Raw genomic sequence first — 19,401 nt, 5'->3', positions numbered from 1 at the left:
TTTTTTAAATTTCCTGCCGCTGTCCCCGGTGGTCGCCAGGCTGTATCCTCAGCCTCGTTCTTTCTCTTCCCGGCCGGCCCTAGCTGGCACCCACGCCTTCCAAAACTGCCTTTCTCATCTCGGACAGTGCTTCGTTACGGTCCCTGTAGTGCTTAATTGCTGCCTACTCACCATAATTAGCCACCTGTGGGAAGCCCTTTCCATTTCAGCGGGGTCAGGGTTGGCCACGAGGACTTGAAGGATGGGCGGGGTAGGGTTTGGGCCACTGTCTGGACGGTGAGAATCTAGCGGCGTGATCCCTGCCTTCAGCGACGTGGGGCCAAGGTCAAGGATAGAGAGTTCCAAGTCAGATTGGCTGTGGGAAATTTGAAGGCATCCCTCATCTGTTTAGCTCCTGGACAATGCAGAAGTTAGGACCTGGGGGTTGGTTCCTCCACCTGGTGCCTTCACCACCTACACATTTTCTTCAGCTGGCCTGAAGAGTGCTGGGAAAATGTCCCCATCTGGAATCCTGGGGCGCCCAGGTGAGCAGCTTGCTTCTGCTCTCTGGTGCCTGGAGGAGGCTCACGTGTTGGAGACACCATGGAGGTGGTGAATCCCAGGAGGTCAGGGTTGGGCAGGCTGTGCCAAGGCTCTGCCCACTCTAGCACGAGAAAACTGATTGGTGTTGAAGGTTTCTGATGACTCTCCTGGTGACAACTTACAGGTGAAGCAGATCCAAAACTGTGGAGCCATGAGAATAACGGAATGTAAAGCATAGGCACTTCTACAGGAAAAGGCTATGTAGACAACCACCTGATGTCTCCTGGTTAACTAAGGTCTCTCTCTGCCTCTGCTCCCAGGGAAGAGGCTTATAGCCTTGATTCTGGAACCTGACTGTTGCCACTTGCCTGTACTTGGTCTGGTGAAATAGAAGCCTTAGACAACGGCAGGAGTGGACACAAGGGATCAAACTTATTCTCAGACTTCCCTGATGGCCCAGTGGTTAAGAATCCACCTGCCAAAGCAGGGGACATGGGTTCGATTCCTGTCTGGGGAGATTCCACATGCCACGGAGCCACTAAGCCCTTGTGCCGCAACTCCTGAGCCTGTGCTCTGCAAAAGAGAAGTGACCACAATGAGAAACCCATGCACCACAGCTAGAGAAAGCCTGAGTGCAACGAGGAAGGCCCAGCTCAGCCAAAAATATATATATAGTTCTCATAGTGTTATTTATTAAGCACCCACTGATAAACACTCCCTCACATAGGGAACATTGAAAGACAAAGTCCCAGCCTACAGAAAAATGTACCTCCCCTGCAGGTGTTCCAATCCTTAGCACATCCATGAATATCCCCCTGGGGGGTCTGGGAGAATGTTGATTGCTTGAAGTTGTCTGCAGAGCTTTTAACTTATGTGAACACAAGCATTTTCCTGAGGAAGGAGGTGCCCAGCTTTCATCAGATTTCTCAAAGCATCTAGAGATCTAAAACCAAGTTCAGAATCCCTGCTCTCAACACCCAGATATCTACTCTGTAGGTCAGCATTTCCCAACATTCAGGCCTGGGGGGATGATCCAAATCAGAATTACCTGGGGTGATTCTGTTTACCAGCAAGTTCCTGGCCTCCAGCCAACGTCCTGAGTCAGCCTTTCAAGGGTGGGGCCTGGAATGTTTTGTTTTGGAGATGTTGATTTCAGCCAAATATGAGAACCATTGCTTTCTGAGTTCAGGTGTCCATAGCAAGCAACTTATAAATAGGGGATTAATATCAAAATTGGCGGGGGAGGTTGGTCCCTTGTGTCTGTGTCCCCTTGTTGGGAGAAAACCCCAGATGTAAGCTGTTTTGGTCAGGGGAGAGGGTTGAAATCCCACTAGGATGAGCCTCCCCCACCCCACCCCCCATATGCGGTACTGTGGCTGCTGTCTGGGGGACGGCAGCATCTCTGGCCCAGGGCTAGGGGCAGGTCAGCCAAGCCAAAAACACAGGTGTGGTTTTGGTCTGAGAGTCTTCTGACTGAGTTAATCTCTCCAGGATGTTCCACCCCAAATCCACAGCCTCCCAGACAAACCAGTCCCAGGATCTTGCCTGGGCTCCATCAACCTGACATGTCTGTTCCTTGTCTCCTGGCTGGGGCCCACTTGGCCACCTCCCTCAAAGATAATGGTAGAGATTCCGGGGCGGTAGCATCCAGGAGGCGTTGACCTCAACCTGTCCTCCCTCCCCGGCTTCACTCCGCCTCCATCCGGTCCCGTACCTCGGCCGGCAGCCCATCATAAAGGGTGTCCTCCACCAGGAGCCCCGACTTCTTGAGCCCCCCACAGTTGCCGAGCTCTTCCGGCAGTGCTTCCAGCCGGTTGCCCTTGAGCTCCAGGCGGCTGAGGGCTCTGAGGGCCCCCACCTGGGGCGCAAGCTGGCTCAGGTGGTTGTAACCTAGGAGCAGCGTCCGCAGCTTGCGGCAGAAGAAGAGCTCATTGGGTAGAAACTCCAGGGCATTGTAGGAGAGAGCCAAGTGCTGAAGATTCTGCAGGAGACCCAGCTCAGCTGGCAGGGAATGCAGCCCATTGTGCGAGACGTCCAGCAGGCGGAGGCTGGAGCACATGCCGAGCTGGGTGGGCAGCGTCTCCAGCTTGTTGTGGCTCAGATAGAGCTGCTCGAGGCCCCGGAGCTTCCGCACATGCTCGGGGACATAGGCAATCTGGTTGTGCCACAGTCGAAGTGTGAGCAGCTTGCGGCAGTGCTGGAAGCTGAGGATCTCCTCGATGGAACGCAGGTGGTTGTCCCGGAGGTCGAGCTCCTGCAGCGCGCCTAGGCTGAAGATGGCGTGGGGGATGCGCTCCAGTCCGCAGGCCACCAGCTCCAGCTCCCGCAGCGCTGCCAGCTTCTTGAGGCTGTTCAGTGCCAACAGACGTGCCCCGTCGTTGTGCAGGCTGAGCCGCTGCAGGTGGCCGGCCACATCAGTCACACTGGCGGGAACCTTGCCAGCGTTGCTCCGCAGAGACAGCACCTTCAGCTGCTTCAGCTCCCGGAGGCTCTCGAGGGTGGCCGCCCGGGCCAGCTCTGGGGGGAAGAGCCCCTCTAGATGCAGCTCCTCCAGACCGCGCAGCCCAAACACCCAGAGGGGCACCTCCCGCAGCTCCTCGCACTTGATTCGGATGACCTTCAGGCGGTCCCGAAGGAAGATCTGCGAGGAGAACGGAAGCCTGGCGGGCGAGTGGAGCAGGCTCAGCTCCTGCAAGTGCACCAGCTGCGAGAGGCCCGGGGGGAAGGTGATGTCGCTGATGGCCTCCAGCCGCAGCGCCTCCACCTCGCTGAGCTCGAAGACTGTGTCCGGCAGCCCCGGGAGCATGCAGAGGGCCAGTTCCAGCCGGCCCCGGGCGTTCCGCTGCAGCTTCTGTCGCAGCTTCTCGGCAGTCCACTCGTGGTTGAGGTTGAGCTGCTTCAGGCGGCTCTCGCTGACCTCAGAGAGGAAGACAGCAAAGCGCTTGGAGTAGAGCGAGTCGTACTGGTCGATGAGGTGCAGCATAAAGGCGAAGTCGTTCTTGACATCGGGGATGTCGCCCATGCCGGTTTCCTCCCGCACTGACCGGAAGGAGTACTCCTTGAGGGGCCGGTGGAAGAGCCAGTAGAGGGTATAGAGACAGGTGATCCCGTAGACGCACACAAAGGAGATGTAGCAGAAAGCCAGCTTGGAGAAGAGGTGGGCCTTGGTGTGGTTGCAGCAGAAGCTGGCGTAGCCTGTCACCTCTGAGGTCTCCACCCTGCAGGCCACCAGGAAGCTGATCTTTCCCACGTAGACCAGGTTGTAGACCAGGATGGCCAAGAATTTGCAGACCTTGAGCACCGTCTGCCGGATGTACATGGTGTACAGGATGTCGCCCTCCTCCACGTGCACGCGGAATTTCTTGACCTTTTCAAACAGGGCTTTGGCCTGCTCTCCCTCCTTCTTGTCCAGCAGGGTGACAGCTGGGGGCTCTGTCACCACCTTCTCGGGCTCTGGCAATACCTTCTCCTTCTCGCCCTCCCCTGCCTTCCCCGGCCCTGAAGCTGTGGTCACGGTCACTGTCGCCCGCCCAGCTGTGGTGGCAGCAGGGCCCTTGTGGTTCTCCCCGGAGACCTCAGACAGCGCCCGAGTAGTCCATGGTGAGTCAAAACACTTGCCCAGGATGGAGATGAAGTGCTCGATCTTGGAGCTGGTGCCGGGGAATTTGAACCAGAAGCTGGTGCAGACCATGAAGATGAGCGTGTGGATGACAACCAAGTAGGGAAAGTACTTGGCATACCAGTGGAGGGCCGTCTCGTAGCAGAGCTGGTTGATGAAGCTGTACTGCTGTAGGTCCAGGTTGTTCTTGAGGCCGCTCAACTCCCGAAGGTCTCCCATGGGCTCTGAGACTCCCCGTGGCAGCAGCTGTTGGCATGGGGCTTCAGATAAATTCTCCCGGGGTTCATGACTGGGCAGACAGATGATCTTGTCCTGCGTCACCTGGGGATGGGGGAGAGGGTATGAAAGAGGATGAAGGATCTGGGGCGGCCTGGGAAGTTATAGGGAGAGGAAGCAGGCTGCAAGCAGGAGAGGTCTGTGTTGATCCCCAGCTGTCCTCAGCTGGCTGTAACTTTGGAAGAGTCACTAAACCTCTGAGCATGGGACTTTGTCTGGAAATAAAAGAGCTGGGTTGATTTGTGTTCCTCGAAAATATGTTAAAGACCTAGGGACTTCCCTGCTGGCCCAGTGGCTAAGACTGGGCACTCCCAACGCAGGAGGCCTGGGTTTGATCCCAGGTCAGGGAACTAGATCCCACATGCCACACCTAAGGGTTCATGCTCCAACTTAAAAAAAAAAAAAGATCTTCCAGGCTGCAAGTAAAAATGCCACATGAGGCAACTAAGAACTGGTGCAGGCAAATAAATATTAAACAAACAAAAAAGATGTTTAAGTCCTAAGCCCCAATACCTGACCTGTGATTGATGCCTTATCTGGAAATAGTGTTTGCAGAGCAGATGTAATCAAGTTAAGATGGAGAAATTTGGACACACACACTCAAACTGAGGGAAAATGCTGTGAAGATACAGGGAGAATGTCCTCTATCAACCAAGGAATGCCTGAGGCCACCAGAGTCTAGCCAAGAGGCGCAGCCTTCGCAAGAAACCAGCCCTGTCAACACTTTGATTTCGAATGTCCAGTCTCTAGAACTATGATAGGATAAAGGAAGACTTCCGGAATCTCCCAGACCCCGCCCCTGGGAGGCCACGCCCCATCCAGGCCACACCCCGCCCCGCCCCTTACCTGGAGGGTGCAGCCGAAGACCCCGATCATGAGCATGGCCACGGTGAGGTACTCGGCCAGCACGTCCCACCAAGGTTTGAGCACCTTGAAGGCGGGTTGCTGCTCCGTGAACTGCTTGAACTCCGCCACCGGAATCATCCTTCCTATGAGGAGAGCAGGAAGCGGAGGGTGCAGAAAGAGACCCTCAGGAAAGGTTGCCTTGTGAGCCAGGCCCCCAGAAGAGCCAGAAACACGCCTCTGCTCCCCGTATCCGCGTTCCGCCCCGCCGAACTCCGGCAGAACCCACAGCTGTGCGCTCCCTTCCCCTCCCCCGCCCCCTAGACCTCACCTCCCTCCTGGAGCCAAGCGACTAAGACTGAACGCTTGGCTTAAGGTGGTAAGTACTTACTGCTCGGTAAGTCCTCACCACCTCTGTTCCCAGGGACCCCTGCCCCGATGGGGCTGGGCTTGCCCACTCAGAGTTCAGGAGGGGCATTCCACGAGGCCGCTGCTCCACCACTCGTCGGTGTGGCCTTCTCCCCGAGCCCAGGCATCTCCTCCAACCCTTGACGCCAGTCCCAAACACTTAGCTCTGCTTCCTTGACTCCAGACACCCGGTACCCAGGCGGCCAGCCCCGGATCCCTCCGTCACTGGACCACAGAGAGTCCCGAGACTCGGGACTTCCGGGGCGTGGACCCCCACCCCCTTCAGGGGCGCTCCGGGCACCACCTCCAACCTCCAACCGGAAAAGCCGGCTGGAGCCTGGCTCTGGTTACGGGCCCCAGGGGCAGGGAGTGGCGGAGCTGAAGGCTTGGCGGCCCTGGGGGGTGGGGGGTGGCAGTGACGAGGACACCTGGGTTTCTGGTGGGGCCAGTGTTTAGGATCTGCTGCGGAAAACCGATACCCGAAAGGCAAGAGCTGAGGGGCAAAGAACCAGGAAATGGAAAACTCACAGGGAGAGAGCCAGGGTGACACCTACGACTACAACGTCTAGGACTGGGCTGGGCTGCCAGGCTCCTGGGCGGCTAGCCTACTCTGTCTGTCCCTGGGTTTCATTTTAGACCAAGGTATCATTATTCTAGATACAGACAGCCAGGCGCAAGTCACTCGGGGGCGTGGATCACAAGCTGGTACAGCACCCTCCCAGACAGGCAGCCCTGGAGCCTCTCTTCCCAGGTCTAGAAGAGGAAAGAAAGGGAGGCAGCAAGGCCCCCACTGTCTCCGAGGGGGCTCCTAGGCCGGTCCATCCCCCCTCCCCAGCACCCATACTCCCCAATATAAAGCCCCTGTTTCTCATCCTTCTCACGCTTCCCAGATGGCAAGTGGTCAAGAACCCGCTTGCCGATGTAGGAGATGCAAGAGACGTGGGTTTGATCCCTGAGTGGGGAAGATCCCCTGGAGGAGGAAACGGCTACCCACTTCATTATTCTTGCCTGGAGAATCCCATGGACAGTGGAGCCTGGGGGGCTATAGTCCATGGGGTCGCAAAGAATCGGACATGACTGAGCACGGACGCCTGTTTCTCATGTAGGTTTCCTGGGCCCTGTGGTCCTCATCCTCATAGCTTGTCACTGGCTGGGCAAGGAAGGGAGACGTCTGGGTCATCGGATCATCCTCCAGTCTCCCACCCATCTCCTGGGGGGGCAGGGCCTGGCCTCTGTCCCACACCTCAGCCAATCGCTCTGATACCTCCGTGCCTCCCTCTTTGGTCCCCATAACCCTGGAAGGCCTTCCATTACTACTGAATGAGGACAAGGTGGAAGTGGGCGGGGCTATAGGATGCAGGCCCCGCCCAGCAGGCTCAAGTCAGGGCAGTCCGCCACACCCCTTAATCCCACCAGGGATGGCACGCAAGGGACACACCTGCCTACACCCGGTCTCCAGGGGCCCCTGACTCAGGCCCTGACTCACCCAGCACCAGGCACACACAAGGGGGTACAGAGAACACAGGATCCCTCTCCCAGTGACCCAGCCCTTGTGCTCAGTTTCACAACCTGTCCTCAACAACAAGCCTAGTAAAGGTGCCCCCCCCATCCCCACCCCCACCCCCACCCCCCAGTGCATCACAGGCTTCAGACACCAGGGAATCTGATAGAAACACACCCAGGGCAACTCCACAGCCCCCAGGGGCCCAGCCACCAAGTGGGACAACCCTGGGGGCATTCTAGTGTGTACATACCAGTGCACGTGTGTACAAGCTGAAGGGAGACTCAGGACCAGAGACACAGCCATACACTCTCTCTCTTCCAGTTCTGGCCACCCACTATTCTCCCTGCCCTGGCCACCTGCCCCTGCATGGGACACTGCTTCAATTAAGAATGGTGACTCTTAGCAGAAATGCCACACAGACAGGCAGGGAGGATCAACTTCCTGCCCCCGAGGCCCTGCCACCCTTCAGGACACATCTCACAATTGTGGAAGCTCTGCCATTGGCCATCCCAGACCCACAATCAAAAGCAAGAAGGCAGAGACACCCAGGGTCCCCAACGGATGGGTCAGAGGCTCCCACGGAGCAAGGTGTATACACAGCAGCCCCAAAGGCAGACATGGGGTTATCATTATCTGTCTCCATGACTCAATCTTGATTGTTTGGAACCTGCCATTAAGTTTCCCCAGACACAAGACTGGCCCCCCTTTGTCTGAACCAGGCTGGTGGGAGGGCTAGGGGGGAAAGCATCATGAGGGTGCGGGGACAGAGAACTTAAGGCCACCAAATGCTTTCAGTGTCTTGTTTGATCCCAACTCCGGGAGCATGGATGTGGAGACCCTTATTTCCCAGACTTGGGGAAGTGAAATAACTCATTCAAGGTGTCCCAGCTTGTGACAAGCAGCATTTGAGGGAGACCACCTGAGTCTTGTCCGTCTGATCACAGGCACTCTGTTCCAGGTTGAGCAAGAACATCTCACTGAGATGAAGCATCTTTGCCAGGGAGCCTCAGAAGGGGGCTCCTTCCAGTAGAGAAGAGATGGCAGGAGGATGGCTGCTCTGCCTACCAGGCTAAGTTGTCTTTGTCAACCTCTGAATGGGAAATTGCCCCCTAGGTAGCCTTAGCTCCGCCTACCCATGCCTCACCCTTGCTTCTCTCTCAGGCCTCCCCCAAGCCCCCACCTTGCCTCTAAACACTGGCAGCGGGTGCCCCTGATCCCCCACCCCCCATTTCCACCCACCGCCCAAGCTAAGCGGCAAAGAAGAAAGAGTGACAGTTGTCAGCCCCGAAACGGGCCTTGGAGGGCACTCGGTTTAACCTTTGACTTCTACACGAGGGAGAAATTATGGTCGGGGGTGGGGGGAGCAGTAGCAGCAGAGCCAGTTCTGGGCCTTAGGCCTGGGGAGTCCCAACCTAGTATTTTTTCAAGCTGCCTTTCCAGAACTGGGGGTTCTGGAAAGTCTTTAGGTTCAAGGGATCCGGAAGGGACAGCCTGGGGAGGCCCCCACGTGTTAGGGCTCTGGGAGGTGAGGGACTCTTTGGGATGAGCTGTCACTGGCAAGAGGAGAGGAGAACAAGGTATCAAGATGCCCAGGGTGGACCCTAGCTGTTCGATCTTCACTCTGTCCTTGGTCAGGCCTGCCGGGCTCCCTGGATAGACGCCCTTGGGCTGGCCAGGGCCGGGCCTCTCTCTGCACCGCCCCCTCTCACCACCCCCCGCCCCCACCCCCCAACCCCCAGCTCCTTCTGTGCCCCAGACGGCTTTGGGCTCAGGTCGCAGGGCCAGCCGCACCTCGGGCGGTCCTCCTGTGGGCCAGGTCCTCACCCCGCCACCCGGTCCCCAAGCGCGGAGAGCCACCTACTCACCTCACGGGCCAGACGCTGTTTCCAACTCCTGTGTCCCGGGGAGCTGAGCGGCCGGGACTCCCGCGGAGTTCGCGGGCCGGACTGGGTGAGTCAGGGCGGGCGGGACCGGAGCCGCGGGCTGCCCCGCCCCGCCCCGCCCACCAGCCGTCTCGGTCCCGCCTCCCTTCGGACACTCCCGGACTCCCGGTACCGCCGGAGAGCCGGAGGTAGGCGATTCTAAGCCTGGAGTCCCCGGGAAGGGGAGGAGCTCGTCGGAGGAGCAGGAACGGTAGAATTCTGCGCTCCGCTGCAGTGGGGAGGACCTGGCATGGGGGACACTGAGAGGGGCTGAAGGCGTTGGAAGCCCAAAGCCAACCTGAGAGTACCTTTCTGGGAGCTAAGCTATATAGACCAGTCAGGAACAGGTGGAAGCCCTCCTCCTCCCTTCACTCCCAGGTGCAGCTACTTGGCTTTGAAACTCAAACAGGGAATCAGTGATTGGGGGCCCAAGGGAGGGCGGGGCGCTTTCTCCTTCCTGCTCTGACCACCCAACCAAGGGAGGCTCTCCACTGGGGAGGAGACAGAGTCCGGGGTCAGAGGGCTCTGGGAGCCAAGGATGGAGTCCAGTCTGGGAGGTCTGCTTCTCAAAGGGAGATCTTGCTGCCCCAACCCCCACGATTTCCTCCCCACTTTGGGAGGCCTGCCCTAGATCTCAGACAAGACTTTTACCTTGATCTGCTCTGTCTGCTAGACTCAAGGGAGAGGAGACCTGAGAAGGTGGGAGAGTGAGACCCCATCTTTCATGGGGAAAAGAAGCCCACAAGTTCACCAGATTAGAGATACTCTGAAACCTCGAGGGTTGGGACCCCCTAAGCTTAGGTTCCTCTGTGAAATCTGGCAATGGGCGTGACCCCCTTGCAGAAGTCCCTGTCGGCTTGGCCATGGGCTGCCCAAAGATAAATCTTTGTATGGACAAGATAAGTGAGGCTATCTTCTTTCTCTCTCAGAGCTTCTGCTCTATTGGTGTGTGTGTGTGTGTGTGTCTGTGTGTGGATGGGGGTGGGGAGAGGGAGAGGGTAAGGATGTGTATAATTAAGGAACAAGATAATGTCAATTTGTGACAAATGCTTGTGTATATAGGGGCTTCCCAGGTGGTACAGTCATAAAGAATCTGCCTGCCAGTGCAGGAGATGCAGGTATGATCCCTGGGTGGGGAAGGACCCTTGTAGAAGGAAATGGCAACCCTCTCCAGTATTCTTGCCTGGATAATCCCATGAACAGAGGAGTCTGGCGGACTACAGCCCATGGTGTCTCAAAGAGTCAGACATGACTGAGCGATTGAGCATACACTTATGCTGTGTATATAGCAAAACAGGGTGAGGAGAAGTGGTAGCAAAGGGGCCTTTTGAGATGAATAGTTTCTCCTTTTCCTCCTAGCCTCTGGAGTAGCTCCTTGAGATCCATGTCCTGAGGGTTTGTTCTCAGCTATATGCTGGGATGAGTGTCTTGTTACACACTGCTTTACACTCTTGTGCAATAGTCTCTGCAGTCATTGGAACTGAAGCCCCACGAGCCCTAGACACATATCTTTTCTGACACTTCAAATGGTGCCTGGCACACAGTGGGCATTCAGTAAATGATGGATGGATGCTTAGTTCAGGCTCTTCTTGATGCAGACCCTGAAGCAAGGAATTAGATGGCAATAGTTTCTCTGGAAGGTGAACTCAGGAAGCATTAATGGTGAGCCAGTGGGGAAGAGAAGGAAGCCAGTAAGCCAGTAAGTGTTAATGAGGGTAGCTCTGGCAGATGCAACTCCGAGGTGTACCCACCCAAGTGGCGGAGGAGTGGAAGTATTGTTGCACCAGCTTCTGTCTGTTGTGGCTGAGGGCTTCTCTGGAGATGGGGGTGGAGGGACTCCATGCCTTTGGACTCCTGACTTTCCCTGCACGTGGGGACTGGGTGCTCAGAGGATATGGGAGGGACTGTACCGGATCTGTCACAGGTACAAATGCTTGAGTGGGATGTCTTAGCCATATGACATCATGCAATGCTTCCCAGCGGTCCTCCAGAAAGATCCCCTACTTTACATTCCCATTGGTAGTTCATGAGTTTCCCCACATGCACACTATCCAGGTTTTTAAACAATTGTGGTAACGTACACACACATAATTTGCCATCTTAACTATTTTTAAGGGTACAGCTCACTGGCATTAAGGGCTTCCCTGGTGGCTCAGAGGTAAAGAATCTGCCTGCAATGCAGATTGATCCCTGCAATGCAGGTTTGATCCCTGGGTCAGGAAGATCCTCTGGAGAAGGAAATGGCAACCCACTCCAATATTTTTGCCTGGAGAATCCCATGGACAAGAGGAGCCTGGAGGGCTATAGTCCTTGGGGTCACCAAAGAGTCGGACACAACTGAGCAACCAATACTCTCACTTCAGTGGCATTAAGTAATTTCACAGTGTTGGGCAACCATCCCCACCATCCATCTTCAGAACTTTTTTTATTTTGCAAAAACTGAAACTCTGTCCTCATGGAACACAAATTCACTATTCCTCTCCCCCAGCCCCTGGCACTCAGCATTATACCATCCATCTCAATGAATCTGAATCCTCTAGGGACCTCATATTAGTGGATCCAGTGGCTATGCTGCTGCTGCTGCTGCTAAGTCGCTTCAGTCATGTCCGACTCTGTGCGACCCCATAGATGGAAGCCCGCCAGGCTCTCCGGTCCCTGGGATTCTCCAGGCAAGAACACTGGAGTGGGTTGCCATTTCCTTCTCCAATGCATGAAAGTGAAAAGTGAAAGTGAAGGCGCTCAGTCGTGTCCAACTCCCAGCGACCCCATGGACTGCAGCCTACCAGGCTCCTCTGTCCATGGGATTTTCCAGGCAAGAGTACTGGAGTGAGGTGCCATTGCCTTCTCTGCACAGTGGCTATATCGTTTTACATTCCCACTAATGGTACACAAGTGTTCTTATTTCTCCATATTCTCACCAGTACTTGATTATTTATAACCAGTTTTAAGGTTTTGTGAACCTGAGATAGCTATCTATTGCTGGGTAACAAACTGCCCCAAACCCTAGCTCCTTAAGACAACAAGAATTTACTGTCTAACAGTTTCTCAGGACTTCCCTGGTGGCTCAGCAATAAAGAATCTACCTGCAATCAGGAGACAGAGGAGAAAAAGGGTTCTATCTCTGGGTTGGGAAGATCCCCAGAGGAAGAAATGGCCACTCACTCCAGTATTCTTGCCTGGGAAATCCCATGGACAGAGAAATCTGGTGGGCTATAGTCCATAGGATCACTGAGGAACCTGAGCACACATGCAGTTTCTCAGGGTCAGGAATCAGTTAGAGTGGCTACAGTGAGTGATTCAAGTTTCCCTTCCCTGGACCCCAACAACCATTGAGTTGCTTTCTGTCACTGTCTATAGATTAGCTTGCAATTTCCAGAAGGTTGTATGAATGGGACCACGCAGGGCATTCTCAAGCTCTCTGTATGAAGAAATGTGATGGAGAGGAGGTGGGGCAGAGGGAGCTGGTTCTTTGGGATGGGATAGTGGGTAGTTAAGAGTCTGGAGAGATTGGGCTTGGGAGCAGAGAGCCCAGTGTTTCTGTGGGGTCGATGTGGTCTTTTATTTTTTTAATTAATTGATTTGGCTTCACTGAGTCTCAGCTGCAGCACACAGGATCTTCATTCAGTCTGTGTTTCGACACACAGGATCTTTAGTTGCAGCAGGCAAACTTGAAGCATGTGGGGTCTAGTTCCCTGTGTTGGGAGGGTAGCCACTGAACCACCAGGGAAGTCCCCAATGTGGTTTTCAGTATAAGCAGAGGTGCAAGAGGGCGCTTGGCACTGTCCCCCAGCTCAGGGAGGCAGAAGATGGCCATCTCCCTCTTCATGCTTCTATCCCCTCCATGCCACAATCCCCTATCAAGGTACTCCAGGTGGCCCCTGTACCAGTTGGCAAGTCACCAAAATGACACCCCTACTACCTCAGGCTGGGCTGGGAAACCTCGAACGGGATTTCTTCAGCTCCTTCATGCACCGGTTTTGACACCTCCAGCGCCCCCCCCTCCCCAATAATCTCATCTCCCCAAAGCCTGGCTCTATCCGGAAGCCTTTGCTGACTTGACTTTATGTGACCTGGGAGGGTGTGGAGAGTGGGGCTGCGCTGCCCTGTAGAAGGTTGGGTCACTTCTCACCAGCCTCGGTCTCTCTCTCTCCCTCATTCTTTTTTCCTCTCTTCCCCCAAATCGGGGCCTACCCCTACTTTCCCAGGGCTTCATTCTCTCACCAGTCCCCCGAGCTCAACGAAATAGGAGGTTTCCTGGGGTCTGTGAAAAAGCTTAGGGTAAAAGAGTGGTGGAAGCCCCAGGAAACCTGGGTCCGGGGGCAGCCTCTGCGGTCGCGGAGGCGAAGACTGGGCCAGGGACATCCAGAGGCCGGATTGGCGAACTGGGCACGAGGGGCGATAGTCCCGCCCCCCCCCCCCCCCCCCCCCCGGTTGCCAGGGCCCAGCCTATCCGCGGTCAGGCGGGCCTCGGGTCTCCAGGTGGTTGGGTGGGGGCCTGGGCAGGTGTGTGTGTGGCAGAGGGTGGGGAAGAGGGGGTTAGACTGGATCGGAGACCCCAAGGGACTACCCCCTCCCCGAAGCCCCTCCGGTTGGGTGTCTGAGGTCCTCAGGCGCAGCCGCAGAGAAGCCGCCTGTGCCTCCCACGCGCTCCCCCCTCCCCACTCAATTCCGCGCGCTCCCGCCTGCGCCTTCCCGGTCTGCATCCAGCGCACGCGCCCCCTTCTCCCCCGCCCGCCGCCAAGGGCCGGGCCCGCCTCACTGCGCCGCCGCCCGCCGCCCCCTCCCCTCGCTTGCCCTCTGCTCGCCGCAGCCACCGCCGCGGCGCTCCCACCCGGCCCCACCCCAGGCGACCCAGCGTGGAGCGGAGGGAGACCGAAGCTCGAGGTGAGCAGTGGCGCGAGCAGGTGGAAGGGCGGCGCGGACCAGGGCCCAGCTGGCGCAGGGGGACGGGCTCGGAACGCTGCTCTTTGTCTCCCAAGCCCGTGCGCGGGCTGCCGGGACCGCTCCTCCTCCCGGCAGGTGCCGGCATCTTTCCCGGAGGCTCGGGACTGCTCTGGAGGCTGGCGAGGGGACCCGGGTGTATGCTCATCCCTTCATTTGGAACCAGTGGCAGGCCCCCTGGCCCAACGCTGGTGGTCAAGGCCCTGAAGGGGCGAGGGGTAGGTGGGTTGATCTCTAGTCCTGAGAGGGAGCAGAGACAGGTGTGGCCTGGAGGAAAGGCGATAATGACCAGACTTGGGGACCACCGTGAGCAGCTGCGCTGGTGAGTGGTGGGTGGGTGGAAAGAAGTGGATCCAAGCAGAGATTTGGGCGCCCATGGGTGGTGACGCAGGAGAAGGAGCAGAGAGGTGCCAGGACCCAGAGCCTTGCAGGCAGCATAGCGGTCCAGGACCTGGGATGCTGATTAATCTGTTTCTTCGTCAGGTGCTGGATGGACAAGAGGGACAAGTCCAGGGCAGCGGCCGCCGGTCGCCCGCCTGCTTCTCGCCCTCCAGGCCTTCCGATCCCCAAGCCCGCAGGGTCTCCACGACCCCCTCCTCCAGTAACCAGCGCGGCTCTCCGAGTTCTGGGAGCAGCAGCAGCCGCAGGGCGAGGGCCCCTGGCAGAGAAAACCGGGGGTATCCGGGGAACCGCTCTCCCGGAGGTTACTCCCCAGTTGGGGCCAACGCGGAGCGCTGGGACGGGCCCCCGGAGCCCAGGTACTTCAACCTCTTTCCCTGATTCTGACCCCATCTTGCCTCCCCTCCTCTGAGGCACCAGCATCCCCTTGATTTCTGGGGCACCTGCGTTGACTCGGCCTTCTCCCCACAGCCTCCAGGCCCCCAGCGGCTGGGAGAGGGGAGCGGGCCCCTGCCAGGACCCCAGGCTCAGGCTGTATCTCTAGCCCCGGGCATGCCAGCGCGCCCACCAGGTAACACACCCGCCCCCACCCCCCTAGTCCCTTAGGCAAGAGTTAGTGTCTCTATCTGGAAGCCTTTAATTAAAGTGTGTGGGAGCACTTGCTGATCACTGGGCACAAATTGGTGAAAGCTGTTATTGGCTGGCAGAGAGAGCATATGCCCCATTTTACAGATGGGGAAATGTAGACTTGGGAGAGGAAAGAGGAGCTGGAGCTCTGCCCTGATCGCAGCCCCTCCTGTCCTCAGACCAGGCCCTCTTGGGCAGAAGGGGCTCCGTCCCCCAGCTGAGGAACCTGCGGCCAGAGGAAAAGCCACAGATTCACCCAGAAGGAGCACCCTGAGTACCGGGGCCCGGAGAGGTATGTGACCTTGGGGAGGAACCGGCGGGGTTCCTGAGCTGTGAAGTATTGGTGACCTTTGGCCTTCTGTTTTGTCCCCAGATTCTTCTGGGTCTACCCCAGCCATCCCCTCCCCGGTCAATTCCCGTCGGCCCCGGGCTGCGGGCGCTGAGGTGGGTGTGCCCCGGGCAGCTCCAAGTGCCCGGCTCCGGCCCCCGACGACTGAGTCTTCCAGGAAGTCAGTGAGCAGCGCCCCAGAGCGCAGCTCGGCGGAGCCGAGCCCTGCCGCCAGGAGGCGACCCAGCGCCGGCTGGAGCCTCCAGAGGCCAACCTCGCGCCCCCTGGGCTCTAGCGTCACCCCTCTATCCTCCCCAGTCCGCTCTGGAGCCTCCCCGGCTGGAACACCCCGGGCTCTTGTTGTTCAGCCCAAGTCGAAAGGACTGCAGGCCCTTCGCGCCCCTCAGGCCACATCCCCCAGGAAGGGCACAGCCCCAGTGAGGGGCCTTTCTCCTCCTCTGGCCACATCTTCTCTACCTTGTCCTACCGCACCGCCTCCGTGTGTCCCAGCCACTCCCTCTCGGGACGCGCTCCCTCCTTCTCCACCGACCACGCCCCCTTCCCAGGCCCTCAGCCGGTCTTTGACCACGCCCCATTCTCTAGCCCCTCCCTCTTCTTCGGCTCCACCCTCTCTGCTGACCCTCCCCTCTCCGCCGGCCACACCTCCTTTGCAGGCTCCACCCACACACCTGGGTATATCCTTTCCGGAGGGGTCCGCCTCTCCCTTGGCCATGGCCCCTCTTCTGGCATCAGTCCCTCCAGTTTCACCCGCTCTGCATAGTGTACTCCCCACCGAGGCTTTACCTCCTTTTCCAGCTCTCCCCTCTCCCTTAGCCACACCACCTTCGGCAGGTCCTCTACCACCAGCCGCTGACCCCCTACAAGCCCCTCTGTCTCAAGCAGCATCTGTGAGGAGCCTGCCGTCTCCCCTAGCCACACCTCCTCCTCAGGCGCCTTCCGCTCTGGCCACGCCCCCTCCGCAGGCCAGTCCTCTGTCTCCACCTCTTCAGGCCACGCCTTGTACACTGGACACACCTCCCACACCCACTCCACAGGCCTCACCGTCTCAGACCACACTCTCTCTGCAGGGTTCTCCCCGTTCAGAGTCTCCCTCTCCCCTGGTCAGGCCTCTGCTACAGACTCCACCTCCTCTGGCTACTTCCCCTCGACAGGCCACTCCTATACAGGCCCCATCTCTATCCTCATCACCTTTGCGGGCGACCCCTCCTCCGCTGGCCGTGCTTCATCTGCACTCTCCACCTTCTCTGACCACGCCTTCTTTACAGGCCACTCCCCCTCAGAGCCTGCCTCCTCTGCTGGCTTCACCTTCTTTGGTCTCACCTCCTTTGCAGGCCCCACCCTCTCCTCCCCTTGCTTCATCTCCTCTGCATGATCCTCCCTCTCTTCGGGCTCTGCCCCTACAGAGGGGTCCACCTTCTCTGGCCTCGACTCCTCTTCAGGCTCCCCCTTCTCCCCCTGCTTCACCCTGTCTCCAAGACTCTCCCTCTCCCCTGGCCACACCCCCTCCGCGGGCTCTACCTTCCCTGAGCACGCCCCCTTTACAGGCCACTCCTTCTCCTCAAAGCCTGCCTCTGCAGGCTCCACCTTCTCTGGTCTTGCCCCCTCTTCAGGCCCCTTCTCCCCGAGCTTCACCCCCTCTGCAAGACTCTCCCTCTCCCCTGGCCACACCCCCTCCGCGGGATCCGCCTTCTTTGAGCACGCCCCCCTTACAGGCCACTCCTCCTCAGAGCCTGCCTCCTCTCCAGGCTCCACCTTCTCTGTCCTCGCTCCCTCTGCAGGCGGGTCCCTCTCCCTCTGCTTCACACCCTCTGCAAGACCCTCCCTCTCCTCTGATCACGCCCCCACCACGTGGTCCACCTTCCCTGGTCTTGCCGACTTTGCAGACCCCTCCCTCTCCCCCTGCCTCACCTCCTCTGCAGGCCCCACGCCGCCCTCCAACCCCGGGTCCCGATGCCCCCATCTCGGGCCCACGGCTGACCCTGGCGCTGGCCCCAGGCCCACCGCCGCCGCCGTCGCGCAGCCCGTCCAGTACGCTGAGTGGCCCGGACCTGGCGGGCCACAGCAGCAGCGCCACCAGCACGCCCGAGGAGCTACGCGGCTACGACAGTGGGCCAGAAGGCGGCGCCGCAGCCTCTCCGCCTGCCGATGCCGAGCTCGCCGCCTGCCACCCGGCAGCTTGGAGCCGAGGTTCCGCGCCGCCTCTGGCCATCCGCAGCACCCCAGGTAAGCAGTCCTCGCGAGGTCTGGGATGTGAGAGGGCAGGGTCGGAGGCTCGTCTCGGGGGCAGGACAGTTGGGTTTGAGGGCGGAGTCTAGTGGCGGGGGTGGGGCTTCCCGCTCTCTCTGGGCATCCCGGCCCCTCTCCCCGCAGGAGCTCCCCTGCCTTGGTCTCCTGCATCCGGATCGGGCTCTGCAGATGGCTTGTGCACTATCTACGAGGCTGAAGGTCCAGAATCGGCGAGCCCCGCCACAGACGCGCTGGATCCCGGGCCCGGGCCCGGCGCGGGAGGTGGGAAAGCGGCGGCTGGAGTTGCGGCTGGTGCGGCTTCTCGTGGCGCGAAGCCGGCGCGCTTGGGAGAGCTGCCGCTGGGGGCGCTGCAGGCGAGCGTCGTGCAGCACCTGCTGAGCCGGACGCTGCTGCTAGCTGCGACCGAGGAGGCCGCGGGAGGCAGCGGTGGTCCAGGGGGCGCCGGGGGTGGCGGCAGCGCGGGCGGCGCCCGCACTGCGCTGAGCGACGCCGAACTGGGCCGCTGGGCCGAACTGTTGTCTCCACTGGACGAGTCCCGCGCCAGCATCACCTCAGTCACTAGCTTCTCCCCGGATGACGTGGCTTCCCCGCAGGGTGACTGGACCGTGGTAGAGGTGGAGACCTTCCATTGAGCCCCACCCTGTCCCCGCCCGCCCACCCCACCCCTGCCTTAGGATTTGCCCCTCAGGTTACACTTCAAAGGTCTTAGATCTCCTCCTCCCTTCCTCCAGGAGCCCGGCTTCCCGTGAATTGGTCTCAGTCCCTTTAGAACCCTAGAATTTTGGTCCAGGCTTGTGACCCATTGGAGAAGGCAATGGCACCCCACTCCAGTACTCTTGCCTGGAAAATCCCATGGACAGAGGAGCCTGGTAGGCTGCAGTCCACGGGGTTGCTACGAGTCAGACACGACTGAGCGACTTCACTTCACTCTTGCGACCCAACCACGCCTTTGGCCAAGGCCCTCCCCTTGAGCCCCTCGCCTTTGGCCTAGAACGCGCTCCCGCACCCCTCGAGCCCCGTCCCTTCCTCGGCCTAGGCTCTTCCCGGTGTCCAGTGTATTGTCTACCACGCAGCCCGAGTTTGCAATAAAGCCGAGACTGAGGCCTGTTTACTTTCCTCTTCGCTGTCGCGGGCTGGGGGCCTCCTGGGCGCATCCAACCGCAGGGCAGCGCGAGGGGCCAGGCAGGCCGTGCTGGCGGCTGTGCACAGCAGGTTGTAGCTCTGGTTGAAGGCTTTCCCCAAAGTTCTTCCACTGAGGGTAGGGGCGTGCGAGGAGGGGCTGGTGGAATCAGGAAATGCTGAGAGTCCCTGTGGTCCAGCGCCGCGCACTCACCAGCGTGCATGAATGTAGGCATTCTTATGCCTGACTTCTCATGGAAATATCAAGTGCAGGAGGGGCCCAGGTGGGGCTGCGCGACCAAGTGAATGAACGAGGTGTGCCCGGTGTGGCCAGTTGACTAAGCTCTTCCCATACTCCGCCACGGGAGTAGGCACTCCTTGGGGGTCGGGGAAGACACTTGGGGAGGGATTGCTTGAATCTCAGGAGAGGGCACAAGCCACTTCCTGAGGTTCTTCCTCACAGTGTGCACCCCTTTACTTTCCATGCCCTGGGGTGTTGGAGACAGGGGAAGCCTGAGACTGATGACCATCTCGGGTCCCTCCAGGGCCTCCCAAGAGGGCACACTGCCCTCTGCTTACAAAGGAGGCTGCAGTGCAAAAGGCAGGCCCGCAGCTGAGCCCTGGG

General features: G+C 58.8%; 2 protein-coding genes across 6 annotated transcripts; one reads left to right on the top strand and one right to left on the bottom strand.

Annotated features, from left to right (window-relative positions):
- Window positions 1–18: 18 nt before the first annotated feature.
- LRRC8E (leucine rich repeat containing 8 VRAC subunit E) lies at window positions 19–9,861 on the bottom strand. 5 transcript variants are annotated; one of them, XR_008701992.1, is made up of 5 exons: window positions 9,038–9,479; window positions 5,264–5,406; window positions 2,237–4,462; window positions 1,571–1,644; window positions 19–1,095 (listed from the first exon to the last, which is right to left on the bottom strand). XR_008701992.1 is itself a non-coding variant. In XM_055545661.1 (4 exons), exons 2-4 carry the CDS (start codon window positions 5,399–5,401, stop codon window positions 1,624–1,626), a joined length of 2,385 nt encoding a protein of 794 aa, XP_055401636.1. In that variant the 5' UTR covers window positions 5,402–5,406; window positions 9,038–9,477; the 3' UTR covers window positions 19–1,623. The 5 variants fall into 5 exon arrangements, 3 of the variants coding, with proteins under 3 accessions (XP_055401636.1, XP_055401625.1, XP_055401656.1); XR_008701994.1 differs by having other exon boundaries at window positions 19–723; XM_055545661.1 differs by having other exon boundaries at window positions 19–1,644; window positions 9,038–9,477.
- PRR36 (proline rich 36) lies at window positions 5,699–18,488 on the top strand. The gene is made up of 12 exons (XM_055542108.1): window positions 5,699–5,768; window positions 5,853–6,107; window positions 8,117–8,198; window positions 8,334–8,519; window positions 8,912–9,243; window positions 13,533–13,581; window positions 13,802–13,978; window positions 14,519–14,793; window positions 14,906–15,005; window positions 15,241–15,353; window positions 15,435–17,633; window positions 17,781–18,488. Exons 1-12 carry the CDS (start codon window positions 5,699–5,701, stop codon window positions 18,287–18,289), a joined length of 4,347 nt encoding a protein of 1,448 aa, XP_055398083.1. The 3' UTR covers window positions 18,290–18,488.
- The last annotated feature ends 913 nt before the right edge of the window (window positions 18,489–19,401 follow it).

The sequence above is a fragment of the Bubalus kerabau genome, chromosome 1 (genome assembly GCF_029407905.1).
Source record: "Bubalus kerabau isolate K-KA32 ecotype Philippines breed swamp buffalo chromosome 1, PCC_UOA_SB_1v2, whole genome shotgun sequence".
Lineage (NCBI taxonomy): Eukaryota > Metazoa > Chordata > Mammalia > Artiodactyla > Bovidae > Bubalus > Bubalus kerabau.
This window is presented reverse-complemented; position numbering and strand designations above follow the sequence as displayed.